Here is a 24649-nt window from a genome sequence, read left to right on the forward strand (position 1 = left end):
TGTGCTACTGTAATATATGCCGGCCGCGGTGGTCTAGCGGTTCTAGGCACGCAGTCCGGAACCGCGCGACTGCTACGGTCGCAGGTTCGAATCCTGCCTCAGGCATGGATGTGTGTGATGTCCTTAGGTTAGTTAGGTTTAAGTAGTTCTAAGTTCTAGGGGACTGATGACCACAGATGTTAAGTCCCATAGTGCTCAGAACCATTTTTTTACTGTAATATATAACCCACAAAGGCAGATTTTAGTTGGAAATTCATCAATAATTGTGTTCTGGCATACAAGATTACTGGAGTCTGTAGCAGTTAAGCAATAACACTCAAATGCATTACCATCTGCCGCATTCCGGTCTAGAAAGGACAGTTCATATTAGCAAGAGCATGTTAGCATGTTGTCAATTTCTTCATTGATAATGGCAGAGGAGAACAAGCCTGTTAGACCCTGGACATCACTGACAGGTACCTATGGTCAGAAGCAAAAGAGATGAAAACATGAGGTTTTATATTAAATTTCAAATTTGAAATTTTGTCATTAAGAGTGGCAGCAATTCCTACTCAATTACTTCTCTAGTCTTCATCATTTCTCTGTATCAGCTGCTCTTCATACACAAGAACACAAAGAAATGTGAAGGCAGGTGCAATCTCCTACACCTACACACACACACACACACACACACACACACACACACACACAAACCAAATATACATAAGGCAGATATTACACATAACTTGCTGTATCTGAGATTTGCAAAAATAAGTTTTTCAATATTATATTTATTTTTCAGCTCTCCTGTGTTTCTTAAGCTGATTTTGTCTTCCACATAGAAGTTCTATATATTGTAGGTAAAATTATATGCTAACTTGTTTTACTAGAGGAATTTTACTGTTGCAAAATCAACCTTTGGAGCATTAGACTATATACAAGTTTATAATACCTATGACAATTCGTGAGTTTACATTATTTAGTCACACAGTACCTCCATGCATCCTATAGGATATAAATTATTATTAGAATTCACCATAAATGACAGTTGGAATGATGGTTATACTGTGTGAGCTAATAAAAAAAGACTACAAGAGTCCTTATTTGACTTTTTACATAAAAGGCACATACAGACAACTTACAATATGACTAGAAGTTTGTTTATTACTTAGTTTACTTATTTAATACTGGTAAAACACTGATGCCTTATGGAGTAAAATAAACTGTGATTATTTTTATACAAAAAAAGAAACACCACACACAGAATACGTTGAAAACTATTTCTGATTTTTCATTACCCTGCCTCTCTCCCACATCCCGTCCTACCCTCACTGCACTATATATGTTTTACCTTTAACTTCATTAACCACTGATTCTGTTACTAACAGCTTTGTACCATAAACTCAATTTTTAACACCAATCATTTTATGTTACTGATGTTTTTAAACGTCTAAAATGTGAAACCATCTCCTTTTTGCTCTACATTTGATTTCCATTGTAAACGTTTAAATATTTTCATTCTAGAAGCCTTTATCTGATTTGAAACTATCTTCTACTAAGAGTGACGAAAGGCACCAAAAAATTGCACTTGCTACCAGAGGTCAAGGTGAATTTGCAGCTAATGGTGCTGCCAATATTCTCTCAACATTCAGTCAGTCTGACACTATGGAAGCTCTTACTTGTTCATCAACTACAGATCTGTGTGTGTGCGTCTGTATATTTATCTTCTTGTTAAAATTATGCAGCCTTAACAAAAATGTTGATTATTTGTTATAATGCACACTATTCACAACAAATATACAACTTAACAAAGTTAAGTATACACCAACAATTTTTATCACATTTCTACACTGCAAAAACATGTACATTCTAAAAAAGACAGAATCTATTTCATGTAATATTACATTTGTATAAAGAGAATAGCCTTTACCTGACAACATACAGATAACAGTAAATTACTAAAAATATTTCACTGAATATCACAGATAAAGTACATAGAAAATTGTGGCAGTCAAGCACAGTGTACAGAACAAATATGACTGAACAGACTAAAAATAATTATTCTGTAACACTTACTACAATAAAATCACAGAATATGCCACCAATAGTGGAATAAATGACCTAGCTGCACTGTTATACATACTGATAGTTTTCTTTGGCTGAAAGTAGAGGCATCTGCTCAACAGAGTCTTTAATATCATACCGTGTCAACCAATCAGTACTGTCTGGCTTAAATAAGCCAAAACAACGGAATTCAGCAAAGTCAATGAGGTTTTGACAAAGTCCTCTATGAAACGGACTTCTCGTTTCCTGACCCAATCGTCCTGTTGTGTGAAAATGTTTGTAGCGACCACTATTCATACGCTCATTTGTTGTCATTCCCAAACACATTATCTGCAACAGAAAAGTATTTATCTAAATTTACATACTTTCTAATTTTCCTCGATTATTCTCAAACCAGGGTGACTTCAACAGAGTGACAACTGAAATTCCCACAGTCTTTAAACTAGATAAGTAAAGGTAATAACTCTAGGTTATAGTATCTTTTTGACTTTCAAATGGAATACAACTTTTTTCCTACATCCGTCTTTTATGGATTAACAAATCTTATTTGTTCCTTTGGTATGTGATGCATCACATTATTGAACAAGACTGCTTAATCATGTTTAACAGTTTTCAATTGGGAACAACAACCATTTTCAAAACTGTGTGTGAAGCTATGAAAGCTTATGCCACCTATTAGCATCATGAGAAGGGAGCAACGAGTGTAGCACCATCTGATGGCAGAGAAGATTATCAAATGAATACGACTGGCAAATTTAATCTAACTTTGTTTCATAAGTGAATGACAAATGCCAAAACTAGACAGTATTAAGGGAAGAATATGGTTGTGACTTCCACACTTAAATTTTTTGGTTTGTTTTAGTAAAAATTTGACAATACCCATATACTATGAAGTGCCTAGTGAAGTATCAGTACATACTGTTTAGACAGAAGAGAATCCTTCAATGAAACATATTTACTTAAATATCACTTATTTTCTATGGGTACCTGATGCTCCATCTAAAGAGAATAAGATGGGAGGGACATAGTGTTCTTATCCTCTTCCTGAAATGTAGTGGGATAGAAATATACAGGGTGATTATAATTACAGATAAACTTTCAAACCGCTGAAGAAATAAGACCACCGGTCAGAATGACGCAAATCGCAATGGAATATTATCAGAGAAGGGGGAAAACGTATGGCAGAAGAAAAAGAAATAGTTACAAAATGTAGCAATAGATGGCGCTGTAAGCATCATAATTTAACAGTGGTCAACTACCAATGACAAATGAATCATACAACAATGTCTAAGGTGTAAGTTTGATGATAAACAAACTGTACTACTCAGTGCGTATGGGTGTACAGGTGTGATACTGTTAGTTACATAAGCCCATCCACCACGGCAGGGTCATATCACATTGGATGGGAAAAATAAGTTTTTAATTGTCCTGAGACAAAAACCACATAAAAAGCATCAATTATATCGGTTTTTAATTGTCCAGAGGCCAAAAACTGCATAAAAAGCATCAATCACATCAGTTTTTAATCGTCCTCTGGCCAACTGCATAAAAAGCATAATCAAAATCAAATCGAATTATTAATTTCCATGTGACTGGTGCAAAACATGGCCAATACGCTGTCCACTGTTTTCTGCAGCAAGTTGAAATCGAGAAACAGCACGTTCCACAACTGATCAAAGTGTTTCCAGGGTCACGTTCATAATGTGTTAAGCAATGCATGTCTTCAATGCAGCTAAGTTTGCAATCAGAACACTGAACACATCTTTCAGATAGCCCCTCAGCCAGAAGTCACACAAATTAAGATCAGGTGACTGGGATGGCCAGGTTGATAATTCTAACATTTCCGAAATGGCACTTCATCAGCTGCTTAACTGGATTTTCAATGTGCAGAGGTGCACCATCTTGCATAAAAATGATCCTATCCACACTGTTGGAGAGCTGGAATGATATAGTTGCACAAAAGACACTCACAGCACTTACTAGTGATGGGACAGGTAACAGGACCGGGAGCACCTGTCTCTTTGAAAAAAATATGGCCCTATGATAAATGATGCCGTAAACCTGCACCACACAGTGACCTTTTAGGGATAAAGTGGTACTGGTTGATTTGTACATGGATTTTCTGTTGCCCATATTCAACAATTCAGTGTACTGACATATCCGGTCAGATGGAAGTGGGCTTTGTCTGTCCATAAAATCTTCCATGGCTAATCATTGTCCACTTCCATGCGAGCAAGAAATTCTAAGGCGAAGGTCTTTCTTGCTGGGTAATTTTGAATGTACAGCAAAGAAGGATGTTTCGTAGGATTTTACGCACCATGCTAATGGGTATGTCCAATGTTCAGGCAATTATCCATGCACTGCATGTTTGCACACCACCACTTGTCTCCTCCTGCATCGCTGTGGCCACTGCTTCCAGTGACATTGAATCAATTCATTTCCTCCGTCTACCAGATTGCATGCCAAAAGAACCAGTCTTTTCGAATTTCTAAATCATTTTCTTCAGATCCACGGAAGTCATAGGACTAATGCCTTTCTTCAAACCCTTCTGTATCTAGAACTTCTGCGGAACCACGCGTTATCGCGCATTGAGACAGTCACGGTGAATGTAACAGACGCGAAAGGAGGAAAAGCCAACTACCTGGCGTGTTTATACCAACTTTAATGGATCATGCGCATGACAGGTGTTTTCATTTACATATTCTGACACATACAGTGTCATCTACTGATCAATTTTCACACTATTTTTCTTCTTCTGCCATACGTTTTCCGCCCTCTCCGATAATATTCCGTTGCAATTTGACGTCATTCTGACCAGTGGTGTTATTTCTACAGTGTTTTGACAGTTTAATTTTAATTATAATCACCCCATACTTCTCTATTCCAGTGCAAAACAAATCTTAAAATTTGCTACTAAACCATGCATAAATTACCAACAAGTAGTCCAGCACTTCTAGAAAAAGAAGTCAACAATAGCCGTGATTTAAGAAAAGAACAAAAAGCAATATAAAAGAATTGAGAGACAACAGAAAATCTTTCAACAAGGAACAAAGAGAAAATGAAGTAATTGTGATACCAGTTTGTCAACTTGATAGAAAGGAGGGGGGGGGGGAATAAGCAGGGGGGGGGGGGGGGGAGATAAGATGGATGTTTCTTCCACGTACAGGGTGAGTAACTGTCATCACTCATACAATGTTGCGTATTCTGCCCAGGATCTTCTGCAATTATATTAAGGGCAGCAAATGTTTTCAAGATTAGAACACAAAAGAGAACCATGTGAAAACGTATAATGAGTGTTTTGTGCAGATGTAGTCATTTGTGAAAATTTGCACGTGCACAGTTCTTTAATATTCTATTATTATATGTAGGCAGCTGTGTCAAAATCCAAAGCATTTGACCAAGCTAATAATAAAAATTGTTGGGGGAAGAGAGCGGGGATGGTGATGGTGGTGGTGGTGGTGGTGGTGATGATGATGATGATGATGATGATGAGGAGGAGGAGGAGGAGGAGGAGGAGGATGTTGTGAAAATTTCACTGAAGGCCCCTATGCACAATAAAACCATTTGTTAAACTTTACTATATTTGCAAAATATTTGACTGTGGCTGTCTGATGCAATTGTCAAATACAGAGCATGTCTGACAAGAATGAGAGAAATTTTGATTGACAGAAAATTTGACAAGATGGCACACATTATTTGTGTTGATGATTTGCTGAATATGTTTAGCTCTTTTTCATCTTCTACTTCTTCGAACACAGTGCCAGAGACAATGTTAGACATGAAACTCGCTTGTAGAAGAACTTCTGTGAAGTTAGGAAGGTAGGAGATGAGGTGCTGGATACGTAGAGCGGTGAAGAAGTCATCCTTGGGTAGCTCGGTTGGTAGAGCACTTAGTCACAATAGGCAAAGGTCAGGAGCTCGAATCTCAGTCCAGCGCACAGTTTTAATCCGACAGGATGTATTTTATCAGCACATGCTCTGCTGCAGAGTGAAAACCTCATTCTGGAATGTTAGACATGCTTTATAAGCGTTTGTAGCCATGTACAGGCTTGTTTGACAAATCTGTGGATGGATAAGAGTGAACTTGACAAATAAGTTTGATTGTATATAGAGTCCTTTAAGAGTCTGAAAGCTAGGGAGACCTGCATGTATATATAACTGTTTCTTTCTGTTAGAGATTTGATTAACCATATGAAGAATGCACTGAGGTTTCCACACATTTACAGGGTTGAACCATCTGTTAAGGGTAGCACCCACAAGAATGAACAATTATTTCTGCACTGAATCATAAACTGATGGAAAAAAATTTTTTAGCACCAAATAGGAGTTATATGACATAAACAAAAGTTGGTAGCCTTGTTTCTACATCTGAAAGATGATGTCTATTCAAATTTCACACCAGTCGCATAAGAGTCGTGCTAGTAGCACCACTATGAGGATGCAAATTCAGTTTGCTTTAAATATGTGCTGTAATGGTCATCAGCGTTAGTTACCTTTGAGATCGGACATGGTGAGTTGACAGTAATCAAGAATGCCTTAATGGCAACAAAGACACCTCACAGAGTTTGAATGAGATAATGTAACAAGCCTAAAGCTGGCTGTTCTCTCTGTGATATGGCAGAATGTCTTGGCAGGAATGTAGCCACTGTACACAACTGCTGACAATGGTGGTGACGAGAATATATTGTCACAAGAAGACTGGCCCCGGACAGCCACATGGCACTGCTAAAAGGGAAGACCATCGTGTTCAGTGTATGGCTCTGGCACATTGTACTACATCTGCAGCAACAATGTGACACAACAAATCTCTGAGGCAGATGCCCTGTAGTATGCCTTCCACTGCCCCCAAACCACCACCATTTAAGACTTCAGTGGTGTCACGTGAGAGCTCATCAGAGGGCAGGGTAGACGTCTGTGGTGTTTTCTGATGAAAGCTGGTTCTGCCTCAGTGCCAGTGATGGCCATGTGTTGGTTAGGAGGAGGCCAGATGAGGGCCTGCAACCAACCTGCTTGTGTGCTAGACACCTCAGACCTACACTTGAAGTTATGGTCCCGAATGCGATTACGTATGACAATAGGAGCACTCTCACGGTTATCCCAAGCACACTGACTACAAACCTGTGCGTCAATCTGGTGCAACCTGTTGTGCTGCCATTCATGAATAGCACTCCACGATATGTTTTCCAACAGGATAATACTCACTCACATACCGCTGTTGTACCCAACAAGCTCTACAGTGTTGACATTTTGCCTCGGCCTACTCGATCACTAGATCCATCTCCAATCGAGCATGTATGGGACATCATCAGATGACAACTCCAGCATCATCCACAAACAGCATTAACCATCCCTTTATTGACTGACCAAGTGCAACAGGCACGGAACTCCATCCCACAAACTGACATCGGGCATGTGTACAACACAATGCATGCATGTTTGCATGCTTGGATTCAACATTCCATTTATTAATGTACCAGCGCTTCACAGTTGCAATGGCTTCTGTCGAACTTACACTAACCTGTGATCTTGCAATGTTAATCACTTAAACATGTTACCTAGACAAATGTATTATGCAAATTTTATGATGGGCATTTCATAAATTATGCACACTAAGTTTTTTACTTACACATTTATTTATTTTTTTATTTAATAAAATTGCATCCAAATAGCCATATACAGTTACTTTTCTTAACATTTTACATTTTTGCATAGATTTCACTCTTTTACTGCACAGTTCTATGTGATATCGTTCCAGGCTTTGTTACACAGTTCACACACACACACGTTGTGGTTGGGTCGTGATAAGTTTTGTTTTTGCAAATTAGATGATGAAAGCCGTGAATAGATAATATAGTTACGACATGTCGCAGTTCGAAGTTTGGTGCTGTCCACAAGTGGTTCGCCATTGCTTCAGTGCCATGGAATTCCGGCCATACTTTTTCTCGTTTATCCTCCATGATCTTCAGTTGATTTCTGGAAGCCCTGGTGTGTGGCATCATATATCAAAGTTTGATGTCTTCAATTAGGAATGGCAAAATTTTTGCGATGAATAATTTCATGGCTGTTTCTAGACTGATGTTTTCGATGTCCTGTATTGCTATTGTTGCTTGGGCTGCACGTTCTGTTCTATGTTTTGTGAAGCATTTGGCTGTTGGTTGCCATGTCACCCCTTGGTACTTAAGACTGCGTTTGATTGCAGAATGATGTTCGAAAAAGAGAGGTTGTCTGATATTGTGATTAAGTTGTATTTGAGGATTGACTTGATTATTCTTGCCCATATGCTATCTTCTCCCATTGTGTTTTCCAGTTTTCAGACTATGAACCTCTATCCAGTAGGTCAAAGGCTTTGGTAATGTCTATGAACACTGTGTAGAACATTTGTTTCTTTTGTAGCGCTTTGTTGATTATGTTTAGAAGAAGCCTGACTGCCGCAAGTGTTGATCTTCCAGATCTGAAGCCCATTTTTCGTTCTGGGAGGTGACTGTCCACACAGGCTTTGATTTTTTGTGTAGTTATCTTTGAAAACATCTTGAACTAAGTATTTTCCAGGGCTATGCCTCTGTACTTGTTTGTGTCCGTTGGGTCGTCTCTACCTTTCTAGAGAACTTTTATTATCGAGTGTCTCCACTGGGTCAGAATTCTTCCAAGTTCCAGGCATTTGTTGAATAGTTTGATCCATACGTGTTGGAGAGCCTCTTTTGCATGTTTTTTATGTTCTTTATATATAGTAACGGGTCCTGCTGCTTTCTTGTTCTTCAGCGTTTTTATTACTTCTTTATCATCATCTTCATTTAGAGGTTCCCATACATTGTCTTTTTCCTTTGTTTGATGTTGTTTCTCTTTCTTTGGGGATGTTTTGATTCCTTTTTTGTTCAGTATTGAAGTGGTCTTCCCATTCCTTCATGTCTATATTTGGTGTATGAGCCATTCTTCTTGGTCTTGCTGCTATGTATGGGTCTTTCTCTGTTTCATCCGCTTCTCTTTTTGCTTCTCTTTCTGTGTGTTCTTTTTTCTTTTCTTCTATTAGTTTTTTGTAGATTCTCCTCTCTTCTGCATATAGTTTGCACGTTTCCTCGCCGTGCTGGTTTCTTAATCTGTGGAGCGTTCTTAGAACAGTGTTCCTTTTGCTGTAGCATTCAGCATCGAACCATCTTTTTGCCGTCCTTGTTTTTGGGTTTGTTTGTATCACTGAATTTTTTAGGAGGTCTTCTATTTTGTCTGTTGCTTTTTCAAGGTCTCCTTCCTCTATTAAAGTTTCTATTTGTGTTATTTGATCTTGCTGGTTTGTTAATTTTTCTTTATCTGCTTTTCTTTGCGTGATTTGGCGGGTCTTTCTTGCTGGTGGTGATGTGACGTTAATTATATTTATCTTCACTGGAATGTGCTTTCGTATAAGAGTCATGCCATATTGGTTGAATACTTCCTTTTATTTCTCCTCTTGTTAATGCGATATCAACGGTACTTTTCCCATTGTGAAATATATATGTAGGGTGAAACCATCCTCTTCTAGGGTTTCAGCGACTAGTCTTGTTTTATAGTTCTCCTTGTCTATTCTGCAGTTGAGATCGCCTGCAATAATGGTGGGTTTGCTGTTGCATTGTTTGATGAGTGTGACTATTTCGTCAATTATTTCTACAGCATTTATGTGCAGTTTAAAATAGACTGCAATTATATTTATGTTTGCTGCTTCTACTAGCATACTATTTTCTTGTTTTATGATTTTTTTGGTGGGGGTCATCCAGGGTTTCAGGAGGATAGATATTCTTCCCATGGGTCGTCCTCTTTCTCCCTTCTTTGCCATTAGGTGAATATTGTAGAAATCTTTATGTTGCCAGTTGTCTATCAGGAAGGTTTCTGACAGAATTGCAAGATCCGAGCTTTGCAGAATGTCTGTTGGTGTTAGGTTAAGAGCACTTTTTATTCCCTCTGTATTCCACAAGACTGCTTTTATTTCTTGTTGTTCTGGTTTTCTTCTTAGTTTAGTTGAGCTCTGCTCCCTCTTCCATTGATCATCTTGGGAAACGAAATCGACGCACTTTTATGTTTTCAGTCCAGAAATCTGGTTCTTGTGTGATTTGTAGATCTTCAAACAGACTGCCTATTTGAAAACTTTTTTGTCACAGTGTGCGCAGTTCTTCACATTCAAGTTGTCTCAGTATTTCGTTCTTGTTGAGGTATTTCACTACTGTATCAGTTGTGATGGTTCTATTTAAGTTAGGAATATATAACCACACTGTTGTTTCTGCTGCTTGCATTTCTTCATCTTTTTTTTGTACCCATTATGGTTTTATTTTTACTCTGGTTTCTTCTGTACCAGCTCCTCCCTACCACAGTACTCCAAGTTGGTTCCTCTAGTTCATTAACCTGATTTCGGGTTTTATTATGTTCATGTGCATTGATTTGGACTTGTGGCTGATTTTGTTGCTGGAGCAGAGGATTTCTGTATATTGTCGTTCCCCTTGGTTTAACTTTGTTGTTGTACTTAGTTTGTATGTTGTTTTGCATCAGTTTTGGTTTTCTCTGGTTCTAGGTGACTTTCCTTTTCTAGAGTTTTCTTTATTTGCTCCTGTATTAATAACCCTAGTTGGTTTTTTAGGAAATCAGTTATCTCCTCCATTTTATGCCTCAGTTCTCCCATTTCCGTGTTATTTTCATCTTTTTTTGCTTTTTCGAGAGAGCTACCCACTCCAATATCTCCACTGAAGTTCTTCTCAGATCCTGTAGGTGTCTCTTCCGTCTGCCTCTGTTCGCTATGTGCTGTTTCCTGCGTTTCTCCAATAGATGTCGCTAGTTGTCCAGCAGTGCAGCTGTCTTCTTCCTCACTCATCTCCTCTTGTTGGAGGTTCCTAACCTCTCTCGTAGGACTCCTATTCTCCTCCTCCTTTGTTTTGTTTTTCAAAGATTCTAAGCATTTTCTTATGTCACTCACCGACTCTAGTAATTCAATTCTTAATTTTCTTCTTCATATATCCTCCTCCTTTTGCCACTTTTCTGATCTTCATAAGAGTGTTCTCAATACGTTGCACTGAACTGTCCACCATCTTTATTTATGTTTCAATATCTCTCTACTTTAATATAGTCTCCCTCCTTCTCTATGACTGAATCTCAACGTCTCAGAAGTTCTACTATTCCAAGGCACCACTCCTGTTCAACTGTTGAATGACTCGGGTATCGGTAGTAGAAAGCTCTTCCAGAGAAAGATAACAACGTCCATGCATAGGTTTTTTCAACTTCGGAAACAAGTCGAAACCTGGTGGACTCACATCTGGATTTTAGCGAGGATACAGCAACACTTCCCATTTGTGTATCACTCAGTTTTTGGGCTACAACATTGCTGGTATGTGGGCGAGCATTGTGTGGAGAATGAGTGGCTCAGCCTCACACAACTGATATCAGTTTTGTGCATTTTTCTGCACAGGTTTAGCATGATGTTTAATACAATGTTGTGATACTTGTTCCACATGGGACTACTTGTCATGATTATTCCTCGGTGATCATAAGCAAAAATTTGATTGAGAGTGAAATCTTTGTTTGGGCAAGGTTGCAATGTCCAGACATATCTGTTTCTCTTCAGCAGTCAAACAGTTGGAACCGATCTCGCAGAAATTTTCTCTTCATCAAATCATTTATAAGAATATGGAATACTGATGTTGAGAGAATTCCCCTTGGCTTCAGAGAGTTCAACACAAGTCGCACTGCTATCTTCTTCAACAGCATCTGCCACACGTTTTATACTTCATTCATCTGTTGTCGTTTTTGGTCTTCTGGGTCTTGGATTATCGTCTATGCTTATACAACCACCATGAAAACAATTCACCCAATGTGAAACTGTACTTTGTTCTGTGGTCAACCCACAACAAACTTTACTTAATGCACTGTGGATTTCTATTGGGTTTTTGCTGTGTAAAGTTTTGATCATCATGTATGACAGCACCCGAGACCCCCCACAGGCTCCATTTCTATCTCTCACCAATTTTATGTTAGATTACACCGCAAAAAACAAAAACGTGCTGCTTCCTCAAGCTCCTAACTCAAACAATCCAACAGTAATATCAACGTGTACATTATTTATAAAATATCCCTTGTATTATTTATGAAATGTTCCTTGTATTACTCTACATTAATTATCTTTTGGTGCTGCAATGTTTTTCTGTCAGTGTATATGTAAATGACATTCCATTTAAGGCACATCCAGCATAACAATTTCTTCTAGCAGATGACATGTATTATTAGTCTCAAAATCACATCATGCAAAAGAAGTGAAACTGCTTGCATTAGTAAGGAATTACTTGTAATGAGGCATTAGTGGACGACTGTTTTTTTTATGGTGACCTGCATCACAACGCAGTAAAAAAAAATGTCAACTCAGTGGCAGTTGACAAGCGGTTTGCAACAGAGTAGTTCTTGCACTATGCCATAAGGTAAGAACAGCTGAGTTACTGTGCAGCTTTACAGCAAAACATAATGCAGAAATGTCTTGAGCAGGGGAAGGAACAAATGGTGGTGAGTGCAGACTCAAGTGGGTTCTACTCTGACAACAATCCATTTGGTAAGTATAAAGAATTTGTATTGAGAGTCTAGTTTTTCTCTCTCTCTCTCTCTCTCTCTGTGTTTGGTCAGATCTTGTACACAAAAACTGCTGGGTGCATAAAATTACCAGAGGGAAAGCATATGGCTGTAACAAATTGGTCACCCACTCCCATGGAGTTGATCGACTTTGATCAAAATTAAATTGTGCTCTTACTCTGTGACAACATAAAATCACAGTCATGCACTAATATGGCATGATAAATACACACAAGTAATAACTTTTCACCTGTGTCAAGCTAGCAAGTGCAAAACAATAGAGATCCTCTTCTCTTCATTTTAGAAACATAGTACACCTAGATGCCTGCACTGAAATAACACAACGTTTTGACGAGTGTCACTCTGATCATCTTCTGGTGAGGAAACAGGAGAATTTCAATGCAACCACCTGGATGGAAGCATGAGAAGATTTCATCTGCAGTATGCATTCATTTACGTACTTCAAAAGTTACAACACTGAACATTCATAAATTTTGTGATGTGACCTTTTAACATCAGAAATCATGTCATTGTCATGTCGGTACTGCAGCATGGCTACAAGCGAGGGGAAACTACAGTCATTATTTTGCCTACAGCTATACCAAATAGTTTAATAGTGATAGTATTTTGGATGTAAAAAAGTCTGTCACTCAAATGTGCAGACACGCATTTGTCAGAAAAATTAACACCCCCCCACCCTCTCTTTCACATTCTCCCCTCCCACACCACTTTGCCCCATTCCCTCAAAATTAATAAACAATATGAATTTCATTTAAATTATACTTTTTTCTTAACTGTCTCTTTTTCTCTCATACAAATGTAGTCAAAACCAAACTCTTATTCATTCACACACACACACCATTGAGAGGCTATAAGTGAGGTATTAGCATCTAGAGAGACACATGATTCAGTAACTAAATTCAGCAGAATATTGGTTTCTCAAGACACATTTGTGGTCCCTGGAGATAGGACATATTACAGTTTTGGGTGCAGTGGGTATAGTCAGACTATAAAAATGTTATTGTGTTTGTAAGTGGAGGTTCAACAGCACTTTCCAATTTTTGAAGGTGACTGCTGTTATTTAGAGCAGAGGCACGAGATTTTACACGGGCAGCTTCTGGTAGTGATAGTTGGTCAGTAAGTGTGTAGTTCGAAGTAGTGTGTGACAATACTTATAAGAAATTGACATTCTTAGTACAAGGCGACCTTATTGTGTCAATAACTATGGCTCAGAGGCTTGTTAAAAAGAAAAGTAACTGTATCATTTCTGTGAGAGCTGATTTATTTCATTTTTTGTGATTACTGGGTTTTCATATTATGAACACTGGCCCCGAGAAGTTTTCTTTGAGGAGATTTTTGATGAGGTTGTAGTTTCTATTTGGGAGGTAAGAGGAGTGTAGCAGGAATATATGTTTTCAATTCTGTGGTAGGAAATAGGAATCACCAGAACGTTATCATATTGTTACAGAGCTGATATTAGTATGCAGGTGTGACAATTTTTTTATCCTGGTCTCACAGATCAAGATAGGGCTGGTGACCCTTGTCTAAACTAGTTTGTTAGAAGCCAAGAGTTGGTAGTTGATCCAGGTCTGACAATAAATTTTTCCCATAAAATCATAATTACATGATGTAGTGTGACTGCACCCCTAACCACTCCAGGACTACGCTGACGTTCGCCATCACAAGCACTAGCAGCAGAAGTAACAATACATTTGTTATGTGTGTTAGGGGATTGTTCAGCATTTGGGGACAAATAAACATATGAAAACTAAAAGATGCAGTTAACTGGCTTTGGTGTCTAAATGTTTAATGTGTTCCATTGTCATATTTTCTCAAACTGTTGCATTAGAATTTTTTGACTTCTTAATTACTTCCAACTGAGGGTCACTAGTCTCATTATCTGTTTGTCATTCCCTTATGTTATATTTATATACCCCCAATTTTTCAGTTAAACAAGAGCTGATTAATAGTTGTATTGGAGGACACGTTAGTGTTCCCAGAATCTATTGCAAAGGTTTTATTGTACCTTTATGATAGCCTCTGTGATTTTTAATTGATTTTGGGAAAACTGAATGTTTCTGAGATGAAATCAAATGAATTTTTTTCATATACTATTAGACTTTTGACTAAATCTCTCCATTGGAAGCTCTACTTGAAATAGAGAGTAATATTCACGTAACATGTCATATTATGTCCAGGTATATGATTTAAGCTCCATCCACATGTTGGGGTGATCATTTGAAACTATAGTTTCTTGGCTCCATGACTTAGGTCTCATTTTGTTACACGTGAAATTAAGTTCTCAACCTATTAACAAATTGTTCAATGCCACTCAGTAATTAATGAAATTGTGTAGTTGCAAAAATTTTTCAGGTTTTCTGGATGAAGCAGGAAATTGCTGGTGTTAACAAGTGTGTAATTTATGAATTTCATGTTTTCACCTTTAGATCTACAAGGTTCTGAATCAATGTTATGAAAAGACTTATGACACAGAGGTTTTCTTAAGATTTACCTGCCAATATTTAGCCTGTTTGTCTGAAGAAGAGAAGAAAGTCAAATGCAATTCACCTCTCCTACAGTGAGATTGGAATCAACAAGTAAAGCATTACCTCTTAGCTAGTGAGGCACTACTATGATATCTGCCCTGTCATAGACTTAATGAAAACTAAGATAGATAATGTCAGACTAAAAGTCAACATTAGGTGTACTTTCTGTAACGAATGACCTTCATGGGCCTTTAAGCACAAATCTGATTAAACTATGGCACACCTTAGATGAAAATCACTCACATTATTTAATGAAAATGACGAGAAAATATCAAGTGAATTTAGCAGGATAATTCTGTGCCAATCCAGAAATAACTTGAGAATCACAAAGTTGCCAAACATATTATATGATGTAGGCAATTATAATAGCCATAGGAAGTATATATTTCCACTGAAGATGTCTGCTTGGAAGTGAGGAGCACAGATCACACTTCAAACATGCGTCTGGGGAGTTGACCCAGGTCCGATATACCAAAAGAGAAAGCAAGTTACATGTACTCTCATTTCTGTAATTAGGTTTAGGAGCTAAAGCATAAATACTAATAATTCACATGTTCACCAACTGCATGATGAACATCAATAACTATCAGAGTTATTATCGTTTTTATTTTTTAAGCATACTGTGAACTGAAGAGCTCATTCACCAGGCACAATTCACTGTTTTCGGGCAATGGTGATGGTTATAATGCAAGCATTATGCATAGGTAACACATCTTTTGACTGTCGCAGACTGAAAGAAAGGTTTTTCTTAAGAAGGCTCTCACTGTCACTTGCTCCCAATCCTGAGGAATGCAAATAAGAACAAAACAGATCATCAAATGCAAAAGGCAAACATGCACGGAGAAATTCTGCAAGCTAAAAGCACTATGAAACCTCAGATCAATCATGTGAACCATGCAAAGAAATAATTGACAATGACCAAAAAAATGTGATGCAAAAGCATAAAGAAATGAAAACAGAATGTAAAATGGAACATAATATGCTGATAGTAAAGACTTTAACATGTAAAAATGTCATTCAGTCTATAATTAACAGAAGAATGAAAAGTAACTTCTACTGATATTGATAGCTTATGCTTTGTCCATAAAAGAAAAAAACCTTCTGATGAATAAATGAATAAATTTAATATTTTAATTGGGAAGCACAGACTCCAATATTCACTGTTGATGAGTTACTTCTTGTTCAAGATCTTCACCACAGCTTCCATATAAAGAAAGAAACTAGTAAATTTTTTTTCCAAAGTATTGTGGGCCCTACAGGACTGTGAGTATACCCAAAAGCGGTATACCTTGTCGACCCCACCACAGGCCAAGATAAAGGTCCCTATAATACTGATATGATAACATGATTTAAGTGCTCTAGAGAACCTGCATTCTAAGGGAGTTCGGCAGGGCAATGTCCGTCAAGCCCCAAGTTAACTGTTTATTTGTTCTTTCATTTTCTGTAGAACAGTTTCTTCACTCTTTTTCTATTCTATAATCTTTTGATAGATATTATCTCTAACTACCTTATCCTACAATTAAAACAACGAAAATAATCAATTATTGGCAGTATAATGTAAATGGATAGATAAAAAATCTACTCAGCAAGCGGCGCAGGAGAAGAACACACACACAAAAAGTCTAACTTTTACAAGCTTTCAGAACTAGGGGCTCTTTCTTCTACCAAAAGACTTTAAGGGGAAGGAAGAGGGGTGAAGGAAAAGGACTGGAGAGGTTTAGGGAAAGGGGTACAGTTCAGAAAAGTCATCCAGAACCCTAGGTCGGGAGAAACTTACCAGACAGGATGAGAAGGAAAGACTTTCCTTTTCACCCTGTCCGATAAGTTTCTGCTGACCCAGGGATCTGGGTGACTTTTCTGAACTGTACCCCTTTCCCTAAACCTCTCCAGTCCTTTTCCTTCACCCCTCTTCCTTCCCCTTCAACGCTTTTGCCAGAAGAAAGAGGCACGGCTACGAAAGAAACAGCTACTGGCTCTGAAAGCTTGTAAAAGTTAAACCTTTTTATGTGTGTGTTGTTCTGCCGCCGCTTGGTGAGTTCATAAAATGATACCTCGTATGCATATGAACATTTATACTGGTTAAAACTTGAGAGTAATTTCAAATCTATATTTTATATATTTTGTATCAACGCATTTTTGTTTTTGTACTTATGGGTAATAAGTAAGGTACACTGTGAAGGTATGTCAGCTAATGTGAAACATATGAGAAGTGTGCTAAGCACCTCAACTGTTACCAGTCAGCTGTTGAGTTAATTAACATTACAGAATATTGCTGACAGTGTGTCGCTAACACATTGGATACAAGCAGAAAAAAAGTGGCAATATGGACATGTGAATAAATGTCTATGATGGATTTCTTTTTAAGGTTTTTATACGGGGAATTTTTGTTAACATTTGCTAATAAAATCTAATAAACAATGGTTGGGTTTATGAAGATTCTGTGGGGGACGTATAAGTGTAAAGTTATTATACTAGAGAATCATTAATAAAAACATTAAAGTAGTATTATAAGTTAGACATTAGACAGATGGACACAAGATACTGACAATTAATGATACGCCCCCCCCCCCCCAACCGTGTGGTGTTCATTCTTTATTCTTTCTCTACACACTTACAACACGGACTTGTTGGGGGTCACTTTTTGGGATCTGTGGTGGTGAAAATATGATAAGTCCGTTCTGTAGGGAATGGTGGCCAACTTCCCACTCTGTGTCACAATGAAGAATTTTAGCAGAAGAGATTTCCTTGGTTGGGGATGGTACAGAACGCAATCTTTCATTCTTTTCCTTTCTTACTTCTCCAATAGGAGGACCAACTCTGTCTTTCCCACTATTTCATATTCACAATTTTCTATTGTTGAAACCCTTCCTTCTTACAGATTATTTTAGTGCCACCTGTCTTCACAGAGTAGCCAAGGAAAATGACACACATGGGAACCTTAGACAAAATTTTATGACTGATAATTAGTGTTGCATGTTAGTTGCATCAAATGTTGTGGGGGAAAGGGTGCATGCAGCAAATAAACAGGAAAGGTGACGGATGAACATGTGCACATCGCACATCACTTATTGCAACAATGGAGAGCCGGAAGAATTGCAACAGAATCCTCAGGGTGTAAAGGGAGTGTTCTGATGTGGAAATAAAGCCACAAACAGGGAAGACTGAACGAAATTTATTGGAGGATAAGGTTAAAAGAGGATTAAGAAACTTGAAAGTTGATGGGTAATCAAGTAAATACATTACATTGTCGGTAATTATATTTTCTAATACAAATATTATAAAGAGGAGGAGACACACATACCACTTAGTATTCATCCCAATAAGTATGTATAACATGTTAGTGTAAAAATAGGGAAAAGATGAAGAAGTTTAAATACAGTGACCGTTCAAATACAGTGACCACAGACCGAGATAAGCAGGTGGAAACAAGTTATTGGCGGAAGGTATCACATAAGGAGAAACATATGACAAGGACAAACAGTTCATGATTAAGGTAAAATTGAGAATTATAGAAGCATTTCCATACTAGAGTAACGTGATATTGACTTGGTTGACTAAACTTAATGAATTTGAGTACATTTCCACTGCGGTTTCAGGAAGCAAGTATCTGGAGTTAGGGATACTTAAAAGGGTTGTTGAGTCCATTTGAGGAAGTGATTCTTTGAGTAAATGAATCAATTAAATGAAATGATTTAAAACTACAAATGTTGTTGTTGTGGTCTTCAGTACAGATACTTGTTTGATGCAGCTCTCCATACTACCCTATCCTGTGCAAGCTTCATCATCTCCAAGTACCTACTACAACCTAATTCCTTCTGAATCTGCTTAGTGTATTCACCTCTTGGTCTCCCTCTGCAATTTTTACCCTCTATGCTGCCCTCCAATATTAAATGGGTTCCCTTCTTCTAGTCAAGTGTGCAACAAATTCCTCTTCTCCCCAGTTCTATTCAGTACCTCCCCATTAGTTACGTGATCTACCCATCTAATCTTCAGCATTCTTCTGTAGCACCACATTTCGAAACCGTCTATTCTCTTCTTGTCCAAACAATTTATCGTCCATGTTTCACTTTCATACATGGCTACACTCCATACAAATACTTTCAGAAAAGACTTCCTGACACTTAAATCTATACTCGATGTTTACAAATTTCTCTTCTTCAGAAATGCTTTCCTTGCCATTGCCAGTCTACATATTATATCCTCTCTACTTCGACCATCATCAGTTATTTTGCTCCCCAAATGGCAAAACTCATCTACTACTTTAAGTGTCTCATTTCCTAATCTAATTCCCTCAGCATCACCTGATTTGATTCCACTACATTCCATTATCCTCGTTTTGCTTTTGTTTATGTTAATCTTACACCACCCCTTCAAGACACTGTCCATTCCATTCAACTGCTCTTCGAGGTCCTTTGCTGTCTCTGACAGAATTACAATGTCATCGGCGAACCTCAAAGTTTTTATTTCTTCTCCATGGATTTCAACTCCTATTCCAAAATATTCTTTTGTTTCCTTTACTGCTTGCTCAATATACAGATTGAATAACATCAGGGATAGGCTAAAACCCTGTCTCACTCTCTTCTCAACCACTGCTTCCCTTTTGTGCCCCTCGAGTCTTATAATTGCCATCTGGTTTCTGTACAAAAGTAAATAGCCTTTCGTTCCCTGTATTTTACCCCTGCCAACTTTAGATTTTGAAAGAGAGTATTCTAGTCGAATTGTCAAAAGCTTTCTCTGAGTCTACAAACGCTAGAAATGTAGATTTGCTTTTCCTTAATTTATCTTCTATGATAAGTCATAGGGTCAGTTATTGCCACACATGTTCCAGCATTTCTACAGAATTCCAAATGATCTTCCCAAAGTAAGCTTCTACCAGTTTTTCCATTAGTTTGTAAAGAATTCGTTTTAGGATTTTGCAGCTGTGACTTATTAAACTGATAGCCAGGTAATTTTTGCACCTGTCAATACCTGCTTTCTTTGGGATCGGAATTATTATCTTCTTCTTGAAGTCTGAGGATATTTTGCCTGTCTCATACATCTTGATCACCAGATGGTAGAGTTTTGTCAGGGCTGGCTCTCCCAAGGCTATCAGTAGTTCCAATGGAATGTTGTCTACTCCGGGAGCCTTGTTTCGACTCAGGTCTTTCAGTGCTCTGTCAAACTCTTCACGCAGTATCATATCTCCCATTTCATCTTCATCTACATCCTCTTCCATTTCCATAATATTGTCCTCAAGTACATCGCCCTTGTATAGACCCTCTATATACTCCTTCCACCTTTCTGCTTTCCCTTCTTTGCTTAGAACTGCGTTTCCATCTGAGCTCTTGATGTTCATACAAGTGGTTCTCTTATCTCCAAAGGTCTCTTTAATTTTCCTGTAGGCCGTATCTATCTTACCCCTAGTGAGATAAGCTTCTACATCCTTACATTTGTCTTCTAGCCATCCCTGCTTAGCCATTTTGCACTTCCTGACGATCTCATTTTTGAGACGTTTGTATTCCTTTTTGCCTGCTTCATTTACTGCATTTTTATATTTTTTCCTTTCATCAATTAAATTCAATATTTCTTCAGTTACCCAAGGATTTCTACTAGCCCTCGTCTTTTTAGCTACTTGATTCTCTGCTGCCTTCACTATTTCATCTCTCAAAGATACCCATTCTTCTCCTACTGTATTTCTTTCCCCAGTTCTTGTCAATCATTACCTAATGCTCTCTCTGAAACTCTCTACAACATCTGGTTCTTTCAGCTTATCCAGGCTCCTATATAATCTATCTGAAACCTTCCAGTGTCTCCAGGCCTCTTCCATTTATACAACCTTCTTTCATGATTCTTCAACCAAGTGTTAGCTATCATTAAGTTACGCTCTGTGAAAAATTCTACCAGGCGGCTTCCTCTTTCATTCCTAACCCCCATTCCATATTCACCTACTACTCTTCCTTCTCTTCCTTTTCCTACTATCAAATTCCAGTCCCCCATAACTATTAAATTTTCGTCTCCCCACACTATATGAATGATTTCTTTTATCTCATCAAACATTTTTTCAATCTCTTCATCATCTGTGTAGCTACACTATGTGATCAAAAGTATCCGGACTACCCCAAAAACATACGTTTTTCATACTAGGTGCATTTTGCTGCCACCTACTGCCAGTTAATCCATATCAGCGACATCACTAGTCATTACACATCATGAGACAGCAGAATGGGGCACTCTGCAGAACTCACGGACTTCAAACGTGGTCAGGTGGTTGGGTGTCACTTGTGTCATATGTCTGTACAAGAGATTTCCACACTCCTGAACATCCCTAGGTCTGCTGTTTCCAAAGTGATAGTGAAGTGGAAATGTGAATGGACACCTACGGCACAAAAGTGTACAAACCAATCTCGTCTGTTGACTGACAGAGACCACCGACAGTTGAAGAGGGTCGTAATGTGTAATAGGCAGACATCTATCCAGACCATCACACAGGAATTCTAAACTCCATCAGGATCCACTGCAAGTACTATGACAGATAGGTGGGAGGTGACAAAGCTTGTATTTCATGGTCGAGCGGTTGCTCATAAGCCACACATCATGCCGGTAAATGCCAAACGATGCCTTACTTGGTGTAAGAAGCATAAACATTGGATGATTGAACAGCGGAGAAACATTGTGTGGCGAATCACGGTACACAACGTGGCGATCCAATTGCAGGGTGTGGCTATGATGAATACCCAGTGAATGTCATCTGCCAGCATGTGTAGGGCCAACAATAAAATTCGGAGGCGGTGGTGTTATGGTGTGGTCGTGTTTTTCACAGAGGGGGCTTGCACGCTTTGTTGTTTTGCATGGCACTATCAGAGAACAGACCTACATTGATGTTTTAAGCACCTTCTTGCTTCCCAATGTTGAAAAGCAATTCGGGGATGACGACTGCACCTTCCAACACGATCCAGCACCAGTTCATAATGCACGGCCTGTGGTGCAGTGGTTGCATGACAATAACATCCCTGTAATGGGCTGGCCTGCACAGAGTCCTGACCTGAATCCTATAGAACATCTTTGGGTTGGTCTCACTGACCAACATCGATACCTCTCCTCAGTGCAGCACTCCGTGAAAAATGGGCTGCCATTCCCCAAGAAACCTTCCTGGACCTGATTAAACGTATGCCTGCGAGAGTGGAAGCTGTCATAAGGCATTACCAATGGAGGGTGCATGAACTTTTAAGTTATTTTCAGCCAGGTGTCTGGATACTTTTGATCACATAGTGTAGATGGCATATGAACTTGTACTACTGTGGTAGGCGTGGGCTTCATGTCTATCTTGGCTACAATAATGCATTCACTATGCTGTTCGTAGTAGCTTACCTGTGCTCCTATTTTTTTTATTCATTATTAAACCCACTCCTGCAGTACCACTATTTGATTTTGTATTTATAACCCTGTATTCACCTGACCAAAAGTCTTGTTCCTCCTGCCACCAAACTTCACTAATTCCCACTATATCTAACTTTAACCTATCCATTTCCCTTTTTAAATTATCTACCATACCTGCCCGATTAAGGGATCTGACATTCCACACTCCGATCCGTAGAACGCCAGTTTTGTTTCTCCTGATAACGATGTCCTCCTGAGCAGTCCCTACCTGGAGATCTGAATTGGGGACTATTTTAGCTCTGGAATATTTTACCCAAGAGGATACCATCACCACTTAACCATACAGTAAAGCTGCATGACCTCAGGACAAATTACAGCTCTGGTTTCCTATTGCTTTCAGCCATTTGCAGTACCAGCACAGCAAGGCCATTTTCGTTAATGTTACAAGGCCAGATCAGTCAATCATCCAGACCGTTGCCCCTGCAATTACTGATAAGGCTGCTACCCCTCTTCAGGAACCACGTGTTTGTCTGGCCTTTCAACAGATACCCCTTCACTGTGGCCACACCTACGGTACTGCTATCTGTATCACTGAGGTACGCAAGCCTCCCCACCAACGGCAAGGTCAATGGTTCGAACACATTAAACATTTAGGCACCAGAGCAAGTTAACTGCATCTTTTGGTTTTCATATGTTTATTTGTCCCTAAATGATAAACAGTCCCCTAACGCATGTCATAGATGTATTCTTGCTTTTGCTACTAGTGCTTGTGGAGGCAAATATCAACATAGTCCTGGAGTGATAAGGAGTGCAGTCTCACTGTACGAAGCAATTACGACTTTATGGGAAAAATTTATCATCAGGTCTGGATCAACCTCCAAATCTTGCCTATTAACAAAATAGTTTATACAGGGGTCACCAGCCCTGTCTTGATCCGTGAGATGAGGATAAAAAAAATTTTCACCGCCTACACACTAGTATCAACTCCGTAATAATATGATTACATTCTGTTAATTCCTATTTATTATCAGAGGACCAGACACGTATATAGCTACAACTCCTCTTAACTCTCGAACAGAAAACTACAACCTCATAAAAAATCTCTGCAAAGAAAAATATTCATGACCAATGTTCATTAAAAAAAAAAAATCCAACAGGCATGAAAAATCAAACACACCAGCTCTCATGAAAAAGATACAGTTATTTTTTTTTTTAACAAGCCTCTGAGCCATAGTTATTTGCACTATAAGGTTGCCTTCTATTAATAATGTCAATTTCTTCTAAGTCTCCTCACAGTCTACTTCGAACTACAAAGTAACTGATCAACCAATACTACCAGAAGCTGTCTCTGTAAAGTCTCATGCCTTTGCACTACATAACAACAATCACCTTCAAAAGTGGGAAACTGCTGCTGACCTCCCGCACCTGTGCACTGAAACATGGCTTAAGTGTTTTTATAGTCTGGCTGTACCCAAACTGTAGCGTGTCCTACCTCTGGGGATCACAAATATGTCTTGGGAAACTGATATGCTGCCAAAATTTACCAATGTATGATGTGTCTCTCTAGACACTAAGAGCTCTCTCTCACCCTCAAGATTAAAATAAAAAGTATAATTTAAACATAAACCACTTGATATTGTTAAATTAATTTTGAGAGGCTGGAGTAAAAAGGTGTGGGAGGGAGGGGGCAGGGGGGGGGAGAGGGAGGGAGGGAGGGAGGGAGGGAGGGAGAGAGAGAGAGAGAGAGAGAGAGAGAGAGACCTGGGGGGGGGGGGGGTTAAGACACTACGTATTTCACTATTTTCTGACAAAGAAAAATATGTGAAGCCCAGTGCAGCATGTACACGTTACTTCCACACTCAAATGGAGAGTCTGCATAAACATTCTTCCAAATTTCATGGTCATTTTCTTTATAGTGAATCTGCTCATTGTATCACCACTCCGCTTCCCAAACACTGCAAGGAAACTGACACGTGGGCATATTCTCTCTGACCACACAAGTCATTATGTCCGTGGCAGGTAATATTTGGCATTAAACTGCATGCAAAAATGTGCACAGTTATATTTTCAGTTTGCAGAAGTCAAAGACATGCAATTTTGGAATAAACAAGTAGGTATAATAGGATTTTCATTTTTAG

The 24649-nt window shown here is 38.6% G+C and overlaps 1 protein-coding gene across 1 annotated transcript in view; it reads right to left on the minus strand.

Annotated features, from left to right (window-relative positions):
• Positions 1-785: 785 nt before the first annotated feature.
• LOC126252919 (palmitoyltransferase Hip14) overlaps positions 786-24649 on the minus strand; it is a 136047-nt gene continuing 112183 nt past the window's right edge. The window contains exon 12 of the mRNA XM_049953905.1: positions 786-2373. Within this exon, the coding sequence (XP_049809862.1) occupies positions 2113-2373 (261 nt within the window). The 3' untranslated portion in view covers positions 786-2112. The remainder of the gene's footprint in view (positions 2374-24649) is intronic.

This window comes from Schistocerca nitens, chromosome 4 (genome assembly GCF_023898315.1).
Source record: "Schistocerca nitens isolate TAMUIC-IGC-003100 chromosome 4, iqSchNite1.1, whole genome shotgun sequence".
Lineage (NCBI taxonomy): Eukaryota > Metazoa > Arthropoda > Insecta > Orthoptera > Acrididae > Schistocerca > Schistocerca nitens.